At 34.1% G+C, this 17716-nt stretch overlaps 1 protein-coding gene across 2 annotated transcripts; it reads left to right on the top strand.

Moving 5' to 3' along the window:
• Positions 1-8289: 8289 nt before the first annotated feature.
• Positions 8290-14348, top strand: LOC141611827 (uncharacterized). 2 transcript variants are annotated; one of them, XM_074430468.1, is made up of 7 exons: positions 8290-8580; positions 10488-10605; positions 11751-11882; positions 12791-12843; positions 13671-13758; positions 13838-13977; positions 14128-14348. In XM_074430468.1, the coding sequence occupies exons 1-6, from the start codon at positions 8386-8388 to the stop codon at positions 13939-13941; spliced, it is 690 nt and encodes a 229-aa protein (XP_074286569.1). In that variant the 5' UTR covers positions 8290-8385; the 3' UTR covers positions 13942-13977; positions 14128-14348. The 2 variants fall into 2 exon arrangements, with proteins under 2 accessions (XP_074286569.1, XP_074286577.1); XM_074430476.1 differs by having other exon boundaries at positions 14088-14348.
• Positions 14349-17716: the final 3368 nt, after the last annotated feature.

The raw sequence follows: 17716 nt of genomic DNA, 5'->3' as shown, positions 1-17716 counted from the left end.
CTTATTTTGTTATTTTATACTATAACATGTTCCGCAGATGGATTATGATCGTATCACGGATACGTGATTGTTGGAATAACCTATGAATTGGTGAATGTTTCGTTGTATAACATTGGTTGGTTACCAGAAACTTAAATTGTTTAGGGGAGGAAGACCTGAATCACTAAATTATATGAAAGGTAACACCATACTCAGACAGCGTGGTAGTTGTAATAAGTTTTATATGTATATATGTTTGATTACAGTGATAATTGCCTCAACGAGTTACGCATAAGACTGCTATTTCTCATTAAATATATTTTATTTTTATACACTACTTGGTTGCTGAAATATTTTTGTCTTTATAAGTCACAAGTGTGTAATGTCATAAAGTAAGATATGCTACAAGAGTCTATGAGTAATGTCACCGTCATGAGGTACGTATTGGCTTTTGGCACGGGAAGTAGCTAGTGGTGAACTTCGGGGACGAAGTTCCTTTAAGAGGGGAAGAGTAATGTCGCGGAACTAAGTATTTAATTATGTGAAATATGTATTTAATTATACCTATGTTAGCATTCGGAATTTATATTCATGTTTCCTTTAAAATTTATCCATGTTGTATTCAAGTAATATGAAGATTATCTTTGGGTGTCTCAACTCAATTTATGAGGGTGGTTCACAGTTGTGTATGGTTTGCAATTGCATATTGGTATATTTGTTAGTGCTGTTTTGAGTATTGCTTCGCATTTGTGTACGGTTGATAGTAGTTGTGTCGCGTTTGGCAAAAGAATGCATGTGAGTTCATTAATTTCCATAAGAGTATGTGAAAGTTGGTGATTAGTATTGTTTGGAGGAGTAGCTGTGATAGGTGATTGTTGTTTGAGTAAGATGGTATGATGATAATGTCAGGATGGTGTAAATTTGTGCACCTTGGTATGGGTGGTTAATGTCACGGTACGTAAACCTGAGGAGAGGGTCGTGCGGGCTGAACTTCGGGGACGAAGTTCTTTTTAAGGGGGGAAGATTGTAACACCCAGGATATTTAAGAACGTTGTTGACCGATCTTGTTGACCAAACAGACCTTAAGGATGAATGGATGAGGGATCAGGCTTGTAACATGAGGTTTATGGGATTACTTGCTCGACCTAGCTGAGGCTACTCGGCCAAGTATCACCCATACTCGACCGAGTAGAGCCTACTCGGCCGAGTACTCATGTAATCGACCGAGTATGGTTGCTGTTGACACGTTAATATAAACGCAAGTTCGCGAGATTCATTTCATTTTCTCATTTCCTCGACAGTTTCTCTTTCTCTAACCCTAACCTATCTCCCTCCTCTATCACTCCATAGCTTCACACTTTAATGGAATTAGCCTAAACCTCCACCATGGGAATGACGGGATTCGCTGGGGAAGAATGACGTGTGTGGTGGTCGTCTATGTCACCGCCGATGTGTAAGGTTAGGTAAGTCCTTGCCTTGTGTTCTTTTGAGTGATTCTTTGAGTATAGTTGTGTAATAGGAGATGGTTATCATTGTTAGGATGCTTATTGGAGTCGTGCGTGGCTGTAAAGGGAAGTCTTGCATGCTTTGCGATGAGGTAGGGTTTCCCTACTCAGTTTACTGTTAATTGATTTAAGATTGTGATTGTATTGTGTATGATTGTTATCTGTTGATCATCGGAGTATGGAGATTGTTGTGACGATGATGGTGTGAGGGTGTTGAGATGGTTGTGATATCATGTGATTGTGGTTGTGGTGGAGTCACTTGCGGGAGTGGCTTCACACCCTAGTTCGCCCTCCGTGGAACCCGCCACGGGAGGGGATGTGCACATTAAGGGACAGGGATTATTAGTCGCTCGTTGATGAGCTGGACTAGGTGGGATGGGCTGCAGTCACCCACTGGCGGCGAGGATTACCTGTTGCGATGAGTAATCTGGCAGGGCTACACCCTTCGGGGCGTAGTCGGTTACTGTGCGAGGTCGTGAGACTGGAATAGAGGATGATCAGCTGTTTATATTGTTATTCTGTCTTACATTTGATTAGTCAGTACTGACCCCATTGTTGTTGTTTTGTGAAACCTGCGGTGATCCATTCGGGGATGGTGAGCAGTTGGCTTAGCAGGTATTGTTGATTATGGCGGCTAGGATTGGAGGGATCGAGTCATCACGCTACCAGTCTAGAGAGGCAGTGTCATGAGTGTTATGGTTGTACCTTTATTATAAAGACGTTGTATTGAGTCGTGTTGTATAAGATATATTAATATTTACAATAGTTCTTTTATTGTCTAATTTGATCAACCTCCTCGGGAAACCGAGATGGTAACACCGTCATACACTGGGATGGTCCTTGGTAAGGCATTCTGGCGTACGGGGGTGTTACAATCACCATGAACGACCTGCAATTCACCATGAAAACCCAACAACGCGACACCATTAAACCACCATCGCTACACCTCCGTAGCACCCGCAAACGACAACCACGAGCAGCAGCAGCGACAACACCAGCAACATCATCATCCACCACCATCAAATCCGCATCAACCCAGTCACAATGAACAAGCAAGCTCACAACACCAATTGCACTCCCAGCCGGGTACCCGGCTGCCTCCCAACCGGCTCGCAACACAAACTTGTTCTCCCAGACGGGGACCCGTCTGCCGCCCTCATCACCGGCTGGGAATACGCACAAATTTCCCTTTTTTTCCAGAGAACTCCCAGACGGTCGCATCACCGACGGACGGTCGACCGGCTGGGCATCACTTTTGGCGTGTTTCAATCTCGTTTCTTCCTTTTTGTTTCCCTTTTTTATTTCTGTTTTGTATAAGTTTAATCCCTTTCCCACTTTGGTGAGATGGACCGGGTATTTGTGTGGAAGGGAGGGAGATTTAGATTAATTATTATTATTATTATTATTATTATTATTATTATTATTATTATTATTATTATTATTATTATTATTATTATTATTATTATTATTATTATTATTATTATTATTAGAATTAGACCACTAGTATAATTAGACCAACACCTTACCTCACACACCACATTAGTCTACCACTACCAATTAGAGATAGAAATTAGTTTACCTTAGATTTATTTTCTCTAGTCTCTCTATATTGTAACTCAAGAACCCTAGCTTATTTAATTTTCCTCTAAAATTTCTCTTTTAATTAAAGTTGCAATCTTTCTTCAATAATAGTTCAATTATTCTCTAGTTTATGCTAGTTCTTCATTTTCTCAATAGTTTACATTTAGTTTTGGGATGTAATTTGAAGGAAGAAGATATTCATCCTCCATTTTTATTACCCAAGCTTGTTACTTTCCTCTTAATAGGTATAATTCTCATCTTTTATTCATAATTATTTCATTTGTTCACATTTATGTTCTTTACTTAATGTTTTCATTCAAAGTTTCTATCTTTATTATGTTTAGCATGTTTATGTTTGTATTGTTCCCTCTTATTGTTAGTTTTATATCCTTAAACATGTGTGAGTAGTTTTCATCTAGGGCTTAGGGGGATCTCGGGTCTATAATGGGTATGATTTTGGGTTAAAATTATGAGGAATTGGATGTTTTAATGGTTGTCACTTTCTTGCACATGAAGTGTTTGTAGAATTGCTCCTATGAAAGTTTGAGTATTTTCTCACATGTTTGGTTATCTTGGTGTCTATACTAGTGGATGAACAATCTTGGTGTGTAGACTATTAGACGATCTTTGTGTATGTGTGTGACGAGATTTAGTTAATCACATGAAAGTGGGTTAATGAATTTCTAGATGTCCTAAGACATTAGGCATAATTCCTTGACTAATTGAACCACCTATTCCCCATATTTGCCTTGTTTCATGCCCAATGACCCGAGTAAACCCGAAAGCTCTAGTCTTTCTCTTATTGATCAATTACAATTTCATTTAGTCTAATTTTATACCTTGTTTGCGTCTTAGTTTATAATTTAATCAAACCCCCTTCATTTATTAGACTAAACTAAAGACTTAAACAAACCAAGTATCTAACCCCCGCCATCTTTGTGTTCGACACCCGACTAAATACTACTTTTAATTGGATTCTTTATAAATTGTTTTTGATAAGGGAAGTGACGATAAATACCCTATATCACCAACTCTTCTATAGTTCTCTACCACATTAATATTCTCATGAAGTTTATGACATTTATTTCATATTAATAAAAAAAAATTATACTACTTCGTACAATTTGTGATTTATAACTTTTAGCTAACTTATTTGAACTTGCTTAAATTTATATATTTTAAGTGAAGAATATTAATTATAAATATGATAAAGATAAAGTTTGATCTTTAATTTTCTCAGAGATAACAAAACTCAATTTTTATTTTCTTATAATATACTAATTAAAGGTTATAATGTAAAACAGAAAATTAAACCACAATCTACTATTTCAATATGTCGACGATCAACACTCAAAATATCACATTTGTTATTTAAATAGTGTAAAAACTTTCAAAATGCTAAAAAAACTGTTCAATCTGTCGTTATCAAACAAAACCTAAGTTTCTGCATTTTTATTTGTCATTTTCAACTTAATATTTACGGGATGTAAAAATGATGAAGTTCATAAAGTAGCGGTTAGTTTTCTGTTAGCTAGATGAAATTTTCAAGAGACAGACGAAAACTTTGCATTTTAGACCGTTTTATGTGTGAACCGAAGGGATTATTAAGTAGTGGGCTAAAGGTTGTTTCGAGTGGGAATGAGGTTGATTGCGACAAGTTGGTTGACTAAAGTTTTTCCTTAGTAGATCTAGAAAGGGAATAATAATTATGAGATAACAAAATTTGAAGAAAAAAGGACAATAAAAATGAGATGGAGGTATTAAGATTTATTGATGCAAAATGAAATAAATAGCAAAGTTCGTGTATATATATAATATTCAAACTTATTCAGTTTACAAACATAGTACCCAAACACTTTGTTTGAGTATCTGGAATGGAGGTAAGGGAGGGGATGAGAAAAAGACTAGGAAGGGAAAGGGAGAGAGATAAGAGGAAGATTGCTTCTTAAGCTTTTCTTTGTTGAAGGAGAAATAAATTGTCTTCGATAAGGGGGACGAGGATCCATATCCTCTGGAGTAAAGATTGGTGTTTCATGGAGGTGAATGTGATTTATGACTTCTTAGATGTAAAACGTGGTAGAAAGGTAGTGATAGTGGTAGTGGATTGGAGGTTGTTTCAAGTAGCAAGAACTAATCACGGTGGCTGATGTTTTATTTTGCGGGTAAATTAGGGGTGAAGGGAGGGTGCATTTGTGGAGGGTGATGAGTTTAACGACGATAGTGATAATAAATAAGGTTATTTATCAGCAAATATCGTTTGCATTAGAACATATAGGTAAAATGAATAATAATAAGAAACCTCAAAAGATCATACTGATAATATTAATCTTTACCCTATCAATCCAAATTAAAGTAAAATATTAATTCTAACAACATTGTCGAGAGAAAGGGTTAGTTTCCATTGGATTGTGGATTTTTGTAGAAGTAGTGGTTTAGTTTTTCACTTCGTTGGATAAATTTGAGAGAAGTTTCGAAGACAAGGATTGATCTTTCAAAGAATGAGATTTTTTTAGATCATGTGTGTGAATAGGGAAGAAAAATAGGGGTCTGCATGAAGGATTTTGTTTCAAATGAGAAGACGGGGGCAAGACTATTGTTATAGGGGGTGTCATAAGCAGCCCCAACCATGTAGTATTGCGTTGGAAATTGGTTCACATTCAAAGGTACGTCTATAATTTGACCGGAAAATATAACATTTAACTACCTGTAAATGTTTTTACGTAACTACCATTTGACCCAACAATGATTAAATTATGGTTGTTATTCTAAAGACGGAGATTTGTTGCATCATTGAGTTGATTATGCAAAGTAGATATTATTGTTTTTCTTGACCATTTGAAAAACAAATAGGTATTAATGAACAAAATTTAAAAACTCTCAGTCTCAAGTATCATATATATAAACTTCATATCGGTTTCATTTTCCTAAATAAACAACATTGTCGAGAGTAAGGGTTAATTTCCATTGGATGGTGGATTTTTCTAGAAGTAGGGGTTTAGTTTTTCACTTGGTTGGATAAATTTAAGATAAGTTTCCGAGACAAGGATCGATCTTTCAAGGGATGAGATTGTTTTATATCACGTGTGTGAATATGGAAGAAAAGTAGAGGTCTGCGTGAAAGATTTTGTTTCAAATGAGAAGATGGAGGTCAAGACTATTGCTAGAGAGAGAGAGAGAGAGAGAGAGAGAGTGTGGGGTGGGGGGGTGGGGGGAGGGGGGGGGGGGGGGAAGGGGGCATAAGCAGTCCTAGCCATGTAGTATTGCATCGAAATTTGGTTCACATTCAAACGTACTTCTATAGTTTAACCGCGAGATATAACATTCTAACTACCTTTAAATATTTTTACATAATTATAATTTGATCCAACAATGACTAAATTATGGTTGTTATTCGAAAGAAGGAGATTTGTTGCATCATTGAGTTGATTATGCAGAGTATATTTTATTGTTTTCCTTAGCCAATTGAAAAACAAACAGGTATTAATAAACAAATCAATACTATATATTAAATCCAGAAACCAAGGGACTTAAATGTAATTAAAGAAAGTTATACAAATTAATTATACTATATAGTTTTAAATCACTAGCACCGTGTGATGGACCCGATTAAGGGATCTCAATGCAAATATTATATAGTTTAGGTTAAAATTAAATTATATAGAAGCTTGGTAATTTTCCTAAACATGGTCAATTTCCTTAAAGTAAAATAATTAATTAAGATGGTCAATTTCCTTAAAATAAAATAATTAATTAAGATGGTCAATTTCAAAGAGAGTAAAAGAAAGAAGATGTTTGGTAATTTTCCTAAATATTTATAGAAGACTAGAAGATAGTCAATTTCCTTAAAATAAAATAATTAATTAGTATAAACATGCATACTTATGGTATTAATCATTATCATCATAAAATTATATATTAAATTTAAAATCTATACAATTTTATTAAACTTTATAATTTATTAGATATATAGATATGTTAATTATTTAGCATACAAAAATATAATAAGTAGGTTATAAATAATTCAAGTTAGATTCCATAATATATAATATTGCATAATTCTTTCGATTTGATTTAATGCATATATGTAATATATTTATATAAATATATAATCTTCTTAAAATTGCATGTCTAAGTAGTAAAAGTAATATATAAATATATAATCTTCTTAAAATTGCATGTCTAAGTAGTAAAAGTAATTTCGTCAGTAAAGAAAAAAATTGTAGTAACATTGGATATAGTTATATAACAATAATCACTCATTTGAATAATAAAAGTAACAATATTATCAACGAGATTAGTGAGAGTAGTAGAAACAACAACGGGGTAATCAATATTAATGCTGCAATAGTGAAAGTAACAATAATTACGACGAGATTAGTGAAATTATCAATATTAATGCGGCAATAGTGACAGTAACAATAATTACAGCGGGAGTAGTGAAAGTAACAATGATTACGGGCAAGTAGTGAAATGTTATTACTATTGTTTTATTAATAAGAGTAAAATATTAATAGCGGGAGTAGTGAATTTGTCTCAAAATTTATTACATCGTAATTTTAGGATTTGTTATAAAAAATATATTAATGATTAATTTATGGGTTATGCAACTTTAAGTAATTTCATTTAATGAAAAAAAAATTAAATGGTAAGTAGAGGTAGCCCGGGCGAAGCCGGGCACCAATACTAGTTCTAAAAATTATCCGTCCAAGTATCATATACTCCCTCCACTTTTTTTTGTTCACCCCATTTCTTTTTACACGGATATTAAGAAAAGTTATTAAAGAATGAAAAAGTAATAAAAGAGTTGTAAGTGAGGTGAAAAGAATGATTAAATAATGAAAAAAAGTAATAAAAGAGATGTAGGTGGGGTGAAAAAAATGATTAAATAATGAAAAAGGTAGTCCAAATAAGGAAAGAAGAGAAATGGGGTGAAAATAGATAATTTGCCAAAAAGGGGAAATGGGGTGAAAATAGGAAAGTGGAGGGAGTATATAAACTTAATATTGGTTTTATTTTCCTAAAAAAAATATTTTATTAATCAAACACTTTTTTATTTTTAGGTCAATATTATGTTAACGGGAATTATTTGTTGGTCATGCGGCACACATAAAATCTTAGACATGAACGATGTACTATATGTCTAGATTCCATTTTATTATGAAATTTATCACACGTTATTTTAATATCCGTGCAACGCACGGGCAAGAAAACTAGTTAAGTCTAAAAGAAGAAAACCGAAGACCAGTCTGAAAAAACAACGGGGCAGTGTGGAACTATAGAAGTCTTGGATTAATCGGTGAAATCAGTTATCAAAGAAAAAATGGGGGAAGAAATTGAATGCTCTGAAAATCAAAGACAAATTCTACCAGAAGAAATTAGCAACAATGATCTAACCCAGAAAAAATCCAACATCCCAGATTCCAAGGAAGATGATGATGAACAAGTGCTTAAATTCATGGATGCCCTCGATTCTTATCTCTCCTTAATCCACTCCCTTTCCTCCACACTTCGCCAGGTTTCACTTCTTCAATTTATACCCCATTTATTTTCTGAGTTTTCTATTTTTGTTATTTTGTTGTTATTGGGTAAAATTTGAATTGGGTTGATGTTTGAATTGCGGATAATTACGATTTGATCATAGAAATTTATGATTTTTATCTTGTTTCTCTGTGAATTTTGTACGACAACAACATTACCCGAGTGCCTCGAAAGCTTCTTTGCGACTGTTGACTTTTGTACGACATTACCCCCAGTGCCTCAAGAGCTACTTTGTGCTAGCAACACAAAGAGGCGGTTTCTGAATGAGCAAGATGAAAATTGTGTCGAAATTCGAGAACTGTATCTGGTGAATGATATTTCACAGTAAAAAGAAGCGGAGCTAGTTTAGTTAGTCGTTTGCTTTATTCGATCATAATCCAAAACCAAAGAATGTGGACTCTTTGATTTCGTTGGAATTAGGAAAACTTGTTCAAGTCTGTGGTAGATTTCAATGGGGTTGCCTTCATGTAGATATGATTAGGGTCTTAATAAAGCCGAGACTTTGCTTGTTTGAAGAACTTGCCTAGAATTTGTGGTTACAGAACGATAGGTAGTCACAACTCGCAATGGTTTGATAAATCATCTAGCATTGCCTTCTTTCTTGTGGTAATTAAGGTTCCTATACATTTGGATCAAGGGTGACTGATTCGTTATGAATTAAGGGACACCCTTTTTCGTGTTACGCTTTCAGTAGAGTGTCTCATGTATAGATTTTCTAAGCACTCGTCATGATGTAACAGTGAGTATACGGAGAGACCGTCTCATTTATATAATGTGACAAAACCCATTTAACAACAAAAATTGCCTCTATACCCATTAACCCTCTAAAAACCGAAATTACACGATGACACTTTATTACTCGTATATGGGTCATCATAATCTTATATTAAGATGTATGAGAATGGGAGGTCCATTATATCAAGTTTTGAGATTGCAAAGCTTTAGGCCTGGTTTGGAGAGGGGATCTCGGAAGGAAAAGGAGGGAAGGGATTTGGAGGAGGACAGTATTGTTTGTTTGTTTGGTTAGCAAACTGGAGATGGAGGAATTTGGAGGGGAGGGAAAATGAATCCCGCCATTTACAAGGCAAACTATTTCCCCCTCCTTTCACTGCCTTTCCATTCTCTCTTTCCCCCTCTCCTCTCTTTCCCTCCATTATGTATCCATATCCCAAACAAAGGAAAATTTTGTAGATGACTTCCATATTACTACCAAATATCAATAGATCATCAACATAAGCAGATAATAAGATAAGTATCATCAACTTTATTTAAAATAAACACATTAGTCACCATTGTCAATACAAAACCATCAGCAAGCATAATTGAATCGATTTTTTCATCTCACTGCACAGGCACATGTTTCAATTAATAAATAGATTTTACAGGTTTGCCTAGATGCTTGCTTTACACCATAAAGAGATTTTACAACCTTTTTTTCTAGCTAGAACCCTCGCCTTTGGTCCATGTAAATTTCTTCCTCCAAACCACCATTTAAAAACCTGGTTTCACGTTTATTGGGTGAACTTCTAACTTATGAAATAGAATCAATGGAAGTTAACTGTTATAGAAGAAATTTTGGAAACCAGTGAGGCAGTGAGTATGTATCAAATATTATACTCTCCTGTTGTGCTGAATTGAACCTTTTACAACAGATGTAGCTTTAAATTCATAGTAGAAATGTAGAATCATCGGTTAGTTTACTAGTGACTTCATGGTTTTTAGTTAACTAGCGACTTCATGGCTTCTTGAGAAAGGGGTTGAATGAGAAGCAAAATGAGTATTTGGCTTATGATTTTAGTTGGTCAATCATATTGTGTTTGTGTTATGTATGTAATTATGAATGATCTTTAACTCTTGAAATCCTTTCTTGAATATGCTCTTCAGGGATGGTTTGACTTAGCTAGTGCTCGTTACTCCATGGGAGCTTCACGTGTCAATAGCGTTTTGCTAGATCTGAAAGAGCATTCTGCAGCTACATATCTGGAAGTAGCTACAAATGAAGGTGAATCTTTCAAGCACTTGACTTAGCAGCTATTTTATTTAGTGTGCTTAGAATCAAGTGAAATAGTAGTACGGTTCAAATTGGAATGTGTGCTCACAATTAAGTTACCGTGTCCCTTTAAAGATATGCCACACAATGTCGGAGTGCCAGATACGGCCATTTTGTGTTGAAGTAACATGTATTTGTTCTAAAATGAATTTGACTTAGTGTTCTATCGTATGGGGTGTCCGACACACAACCTACAACGAAAGTGAAGTTTTGACTCATCTCAATTTTATAATTCTATTCGACTTTGACAATATTTCCTCGCAATATACAATTTTTACAACTTTTAACCTAATAGGACTGTAGGAGTACTATTTATCTTTTTTAAAATCAAACATGACAAATAAATTGTATCTCTACATTATTTGGAGATAGAAATGGTCAAATTTGACATCCTTAACCACCAAAGTTAAATGGGGATAATAAATTTTGGATGGCGGTCCTGCTAGTAGCTTCAAAGGTATATACGAAACTCAGTTAGAAGTATTTGAGGTGCATGTCTGAAGTGTTTGCCCGACTATGTTGTGAAATTTTTTCATGTTTATGTTTTAAAATGAAGTATCCTCTAAGTGTCATTCTGTTGTCGTGAGTGTGGAGTTTCGGACAGTGGTTTGTCCTCAGTCCAGAAAGAAGCAAATACAACCTCCTAAAACTAGTTGCTCCAGAAAACAGCTCGAACTGCATATATCTTGCCCATAAGTGTGACCAGATGCTCTAGAACTGCATATATCTTGTGCAACTTTCTATCCAAGTCCGTAAACGTCCTTTCTGTGTAATTAAACTTCCTCAAGAAAGGCATACAACCACCACCAAAAATAATATGCAAACTTACTATCGGAAGAGTTAAATTCCGCATCTTCATCTCAAAGTTTTGCATCTTCTACTCATAACAATAATACAATGTTGTTTTTAGCTTTTGCTGGTATGACAATTGACAGCATTATCACGGAGATACTGTTTCTATTTCATCATTTTTCATAAATCATGCTTAAACAATAGAATGTAGATTTGTATCTATAACTTAGACACGGCCACTGTTAACCGTCCTAAGATATTTATGCCTTCTATTATTGATTTTTACATCTTTCGAATCATCACAGACCCACATTTTACCCTCTGCAAGTGGGCATCTGTCAATTCTGAAGATTCAACTGAATCTAAAGATGGAGATAGTGGGTTAAAGCATAACTCAAGTATACGCCAGAGACACAAGGATACATCTGATCGTGCTGGTAATCTATTTTAGTTCCTTTACTTGAACAATATGTTGGCTTGTCTTTAAAATTATTTTCTTTATTGTGTGTCATATCTGTTGGCTTGTCACATTCAAAAGATGAGTGTGGCGGAGATGCGTATGTTGAGGTGGATGTGCGGACATACAAGGAAAGATCGATTAAGGAATCAGTTGATTAGGGAAAAGGTAAAAGTGGCGCTAATAGAGGACAAGATGATGGAAAATCGACTAAGATGGTTTGGCTATGTGAGAAGGAGACCTATGGACGCACCAGTTAAGAGGCTGGAAACTTGGAGAATAGAAAAGGCCCCTAGGGGTAGAGAGAGACCGAGACAGACATGGTTGAGAGTGATAGAGCACGATATGAGATTTTTGGGGCTTGAGGAGAGTATGGTGACGGAGAGGGCACTATGGTGGGAAAGGATACATGTGGATTTTTAGTATTTCAGGTTTTTTTTTGACATATTTAGTGTTTTTATTTAATTTTTTTAAAAAAATTATTTGTTCTTCTCTCCTTTATTACACCTTTTTACCAACCACTTTCTTATATATTTTACTTGGTTTACTTTTAAGGCATTCCGGATTCTTAATTCTATTTCGGTTTTCAAAATCGTTTTAATCTCTATTCTCGATGTTAATTTTAAGTTTTTATAAAATAAATCCGGAATTCGATTTTAAAACCTGTAAGTTTACCTTGACTTTGTATTACATTTCACTCTCCCTTTTGTTTTTCATTTTTCCCTTTTCTATTCGCTTTTTGAGGTGTGCGATCACCCATGGACGGTTCTAAAGGATGATTCATGTCAGCCGACCCCAAATCATTTTGGGATTAAGGCTCTGATGTTGTTGTGTCATATCAGTTTATCTTCTTCATCTAATTCTCTTCTTTCTGTTTGCCTGGAGCAGGCGAGGAAGATAGCTCACCAAGTGAAGCATCAATACATAATACTGTCGATCGAGTAAGTAGCCGTATGTCCATAATATCTAGAGGTTTATAATGTTCTTCTCCTTTCCGCACCAAGTGATTCTTTCTTTTAACAGCTTGGTGAATGACGTGTGCGGTGTCGGTGTATCTGTCATTGGGAACTATTGTTTGTTTTTCTAAAAGATCGAGACAATAAAATGTCATAAAATATTGTTCATGTACACGTGAAAAAGCTTGTTTAATTTGAAGCTACTCTTTTTCCAACTCAAGGGAAAAGAATGTCTCATAAGTTCATGGGGACATTGTATGGGATACTATCATTTCATATCGGTCCGACATCTTACTAGTTTACTTAAGTGTTAGTTAATACTTTGTCCATTCATTAGGATTTACTACGTTTGTTTGGTACATTCACTTTGCTTCATTGCCTTCTTTAATGGATAGAGCTCATAGAAGTGCCCTTAAAAAATATACCCTTACAAAAAGCAAGCGAAACTCATCCAGCTTGTCCTAGAATCTCATATGCCATTTATACTCTTTTTTACTTATACCTTTCTTGAAAATTGTATCAATTGCAGATCTAGTAAACCCGGATAAATGGAGTATAGATTTTGTTGTACTGAATGCGGGGATTAAATTTCATGTTTAAAAGTGAACGTTCGTCTATATTACAAGCTCTGCAAGTCTGTTACAACAACTTAATCCCATTGTGCCAGTGTCTCAAGGGCTCTATTTTGTTTAGATAAGGATCTCATACAATTTGTCCGCATTTAGAATTTTATAATGCTATATGGTTTTATCGAGGTATTCCACATATCCACCAAGTGGACTTTATGTTCTTAATGTCCTTTGATTCTTCAGGTACAAAGGGAAAGGGCTAAGCCCCTTGCAGTTTTCGGCACATTCGTATCACCCAAATTGCGATCTGCTCAATCGTCATTTGAGACAGGTAATAGTGCTTTCCTTTTTACTTTCATCGGTCACGAAGTTTAGTTCACGTAAATGTATTCATCCCTTGATACTTGCAGCCCTGGAAAGACTAGTAGAGATAGCAAATGCAAAGGCATCAATGCTATCTTCTTTCGACAAGGTGCGGGGAAACAGAGTCGATGCGGATGATGTCAAAACTTAATGCAAGTCACTTGAGTTCACTTTTAAATTCCAGAAGGTTGGTTGTTTACTGTGTTTAGAACTTTGTTTGACTGTTCTTTTAATTTAAATTAAAATTTGCTTTATGGTTGGTTGTTTGATGGCACTAAAGCATATTGTCTTTACTAGGTTTTTTATGGGCTTTGAGGAATTGCTCGCTCGGTCGCAGGCCGGATCAAAGATGTTTTTGTCAGTTGGAGCATCAAATAGGGCTAGCAAGAAGCAAGTTTGGGTCCAAACACACACGCCCGCACATCACACACATGCACACACTTCCTAATCACCTTTAAATCTGAATACTAAATTTATGTTGCAAGTGATCAATTTATATGTATATCTATGTCACAATTGGCTTATACTTGGACTCAATTACAACAAAGATTTTCTCTACTCTTGTTTTGTTCTTATTCAATTTTTCTCATTACTATCGGAGCTTAAATCAACTCCTCAATTTTCATTAAAAAAACTCGCGTGATAAGAATATTGACCTGAATGACCTCTATTTGTCTAGGGGGGAAAAGTCGGCAAAATTTATAGTGTATCAATATACAAAGTAATTTATATGATTAGTTTTTTTTTTTAGCGTGCTATTAAAATGTAGATCTCGTTAACCCAATTTATATGATTAGTTGAAAGAACACAAAAATGACAAAAAAAAAAAATAGAAAAAAAAAACCTTTTTCCCACTTGCTCACTAAAGTGTTCTTCCTACTTGTATCGATCCTTGTTGGAGACAATCTAAACACTAAACTAGGGGTGTATCCGTAATCTGTGTATCAGTTTTGAGGGAGCTCTAGGCTCGAAATCTGCTTAGAAGTTTGAGTATGAGCTCGGAATTCTCCAAGTTTAAAAATTTAAAGTAATTTAAAGCTTGGAATAGGCTCGAGTTCGGGATTTAATTCATTATTCTCGTTGTTTTTTCCACTTTTAAAATCAAATTAAAAAATAAATCATCAATATCTATCTATATTAATAAAGGAAGCTTTTTTCGAGCGATTATAGAGAGTCCAAGTTTCGCGAAACGCCTTAAGTATTTAATAAACAATAAGATAAAGATATAGTGTACGAATTTGGATAGAAGTACGTTAACTTAGCTTCGAAGTATTTTAGATTTCTAGCCAATATTAAAGTTGAATAGTTAATCCATATACAACTCTATGAACAATAGAATTTAAATACAACTTGGGAGTTATATAATAATATTATTATATGCACGTTTATTGTGACGATCGTCTTAATGATAGCTTATATTAGCCTGATAGGATAAAATTTTGATAAAAATAGAGTAGAAGTAGGATACATCTTAGAGGCTTAGAGTTATGTTAGAGTCCTTCTACTAAACCAATTCAAAGTGTCGAACTACTATATATATATATACTCATATATTGACATATATGTATGTGCTTTCATCTTCACCAAAATATAATTAAGATGAATTATATGAGTTGTAGCTTAATTTTGAGCCTATCACAAGCTTCAAAACGGAATTCGATTGTGGATTGTGGATTGTGTATAGTAATGAAGACTTATATATGGACATTATCTTCCCGAATTACATAAGATTATGTTTAAGCTTCAAAACTGAGCTCGATTGCGGATTGTGTATAATAATGATTAATGATGACATATATATATGGAGATTATCTTCCAGAATTACCTAAGATTAGGCTAAGATTATGTTTAAGCTTCAAAAGGGAGCTCGATTGCGGATTGTGTATACTAATGATAACCTATATATGGAGACTATTATTTCTAATAGCTACTCTTACGTCTTATCGGTTACTTCGTGTCTCCGTATACATGTGGCCATGCGGGTAATATTTGATGAAGTTGTAAGGTAAGCAAGGATTAGAATGATAATTGTATTAGGGTGAGTTTTTAATTTATTTGTTTGGTTATTTTATAAAAGATAAGTGGTATATCAATTCTTATTCCAACCCCTGAAGGGATATGGAAGTAAATATCTCAATTTTGTACTTATATTTATTTAGATGTTTTTTTTTGCATTTAGTTGTTGTATATTGATATACACTTCTCAAATATTGAAGCATATTGCATGTAGATGAAAGACATTGAAGCAAAAAAATCAGTATTGTTTATGTGCACAAGAAAAAACTTCAAGATCCTAAAAATGACATGAAACTCCAATAATCTAATTAAATGTTACGGATGCCATAAACCGAAGACATGCGGCCGGAAACAAATTAAAGATCTTAAATGTCAACTTTAGAGTACGTCAACATGAAAAGCTTCGATATCATCGTCATGAAACTACAGTAGTCTAATTAAAAGCTAATCTAATTAAATGTTACGGATGCCATAAACCGAAGACATGCGACCGGAAACAAATTAAAGATCTTAAATGTCAACTTTAGAGTACGTCAACATGAAAAGCTTCGATATCATCGTCATGAAACTACAGTAGTCTAATTAAAAGCTACGGAGTACATGTTATGAAATACATGGTTCAATACTATCCTAAAAAGTTGGGTATTGCATGTACATGAAATTTACATGATTAGAAAGTACAAAGATTTCAATTTTGGAAATGACTCTTGGTCGAGAAAGTCTAACCTCTTTCCACTACAATTGCTTCTATAAAGAAATTTCAATTAAATTAATACTCTTTAGTCTTTATGTTCCAAGCTTAGTTATCTATTGTCTTTTTTTTTGTGATGAGAATTTTAAACACAAATAATTATTAACTGAGTCGGAGGAATTATATCATTAAGATACGGCAAAATAATATATTAAGAATAGATCTCCGACTTTATCACGTTTATCATACAGTTTTTTATTGGATTCAAATTCTTATATATACCTAGCATGAGTGCATGAATCACATGTAGTCATGTACCTAATAACGATTCTATGATTTGCTATAAGACATTGCTGATAGATACTTAAAACGGGTCAATAAAATGGGTAAGAAACAAAAAAATTTTTAGAGACTAGCAAAATAATTGTACTACTATCTAACCAAGTGAGCTATTATTTAATCCGTTATATTTTGAAGATAAATATAGAAACCAATTGAAAAATAAATACTCCATTGGTCTTAGTTATGGTGTTGGTAGAGGAACTCGAATAAAAGATAAATTGATCACCTAACAAACTCATTAGCAATTTTTGTAACAACAAACTCATTAGCAATTTGCTATAACGACAAACTCATTTACGTGAATTAATTAGATTAGCAACAGCTAATTCCTAGGTGCCTCTTAGCAACAACTCTATGGCTCTATCCCTTTACAAGTGCTCTCTTATCCCCATAATTTACAAATTGGTTATATTTTTTTTTTTTTCAATAATTCTTCTATAAGACAGTTTTACACACCGGAAAAATCATTCTCAGAGTTTAGATAATCAAATAACGTTCAAAGTATACCTAAAATCGGTACAAAAGATTCTAACAAGTGGCCCGTGCGTTGCACGGGCATTAAATCTAGTATATATATATATAAAAGAGGCTTTTTTCAGGCAACGGGAGCGAATCCAAGTTTTTTGAAACACTTCAAATTAAAATAAAATTAATTATAAAGATAAATCTAAAAGATAAGTTTGATAAATATGTGTGTATATACCGTATTATCTACTATCTAACATTAATAATTCCAAAAACCTATAATACATCAAACTCTACAATCCTATTCTATATGGAGTGTATATGTATATTAGTATATATAGCCTCCCCAAGTTTCACTTTATGTCTCATATTTGACGTCCATATTCTTCTTTACTTTTTAGTTAATATATTA

The sequence above is a fragment of the Silene latifolia genome, chromosome 1 (genome assembly GCF_048544455.1).
Source record: "Silene latifolia isolate original U9 population chromosome 1, ASM4854445v1, whole genome shotgun sequence".
Classification (NCBI taxonomy): Eukaryota; Viridiplantae; Streptophyta; class Magnoliopsida; order Caryophyllales; family Caryophyllaceae; genus Silene; species Silene latifolia.
This window is presented reverse-complemented; position numbering and strand designations above follow the sequence as displayed.

Bases quoted from the DNA above. Each gene is read 5' to 3' on its own strand.
- LOC141611827 (XM_074430468.1), top strand. From the start codon at position 8,386: ATGGGGGAAGAAATTGAATGCTCTGAAAATCAAAGACAAATTCTACCA. The intron at 10,606-11,750 runs GTGAATCTTTCA...GAATCATCACAG, and splicing joins GGAAGTAGCTACAAATGAAG to ACCCACATTTTACCCTCTGC. The intron at 11,883-12,790 runs GTAATCTATTTT...TGCCTGGAGCAG, and splicing joins GGATACATCTGATCGTGCTG to GCGAGGAAGATAGCTCACCA.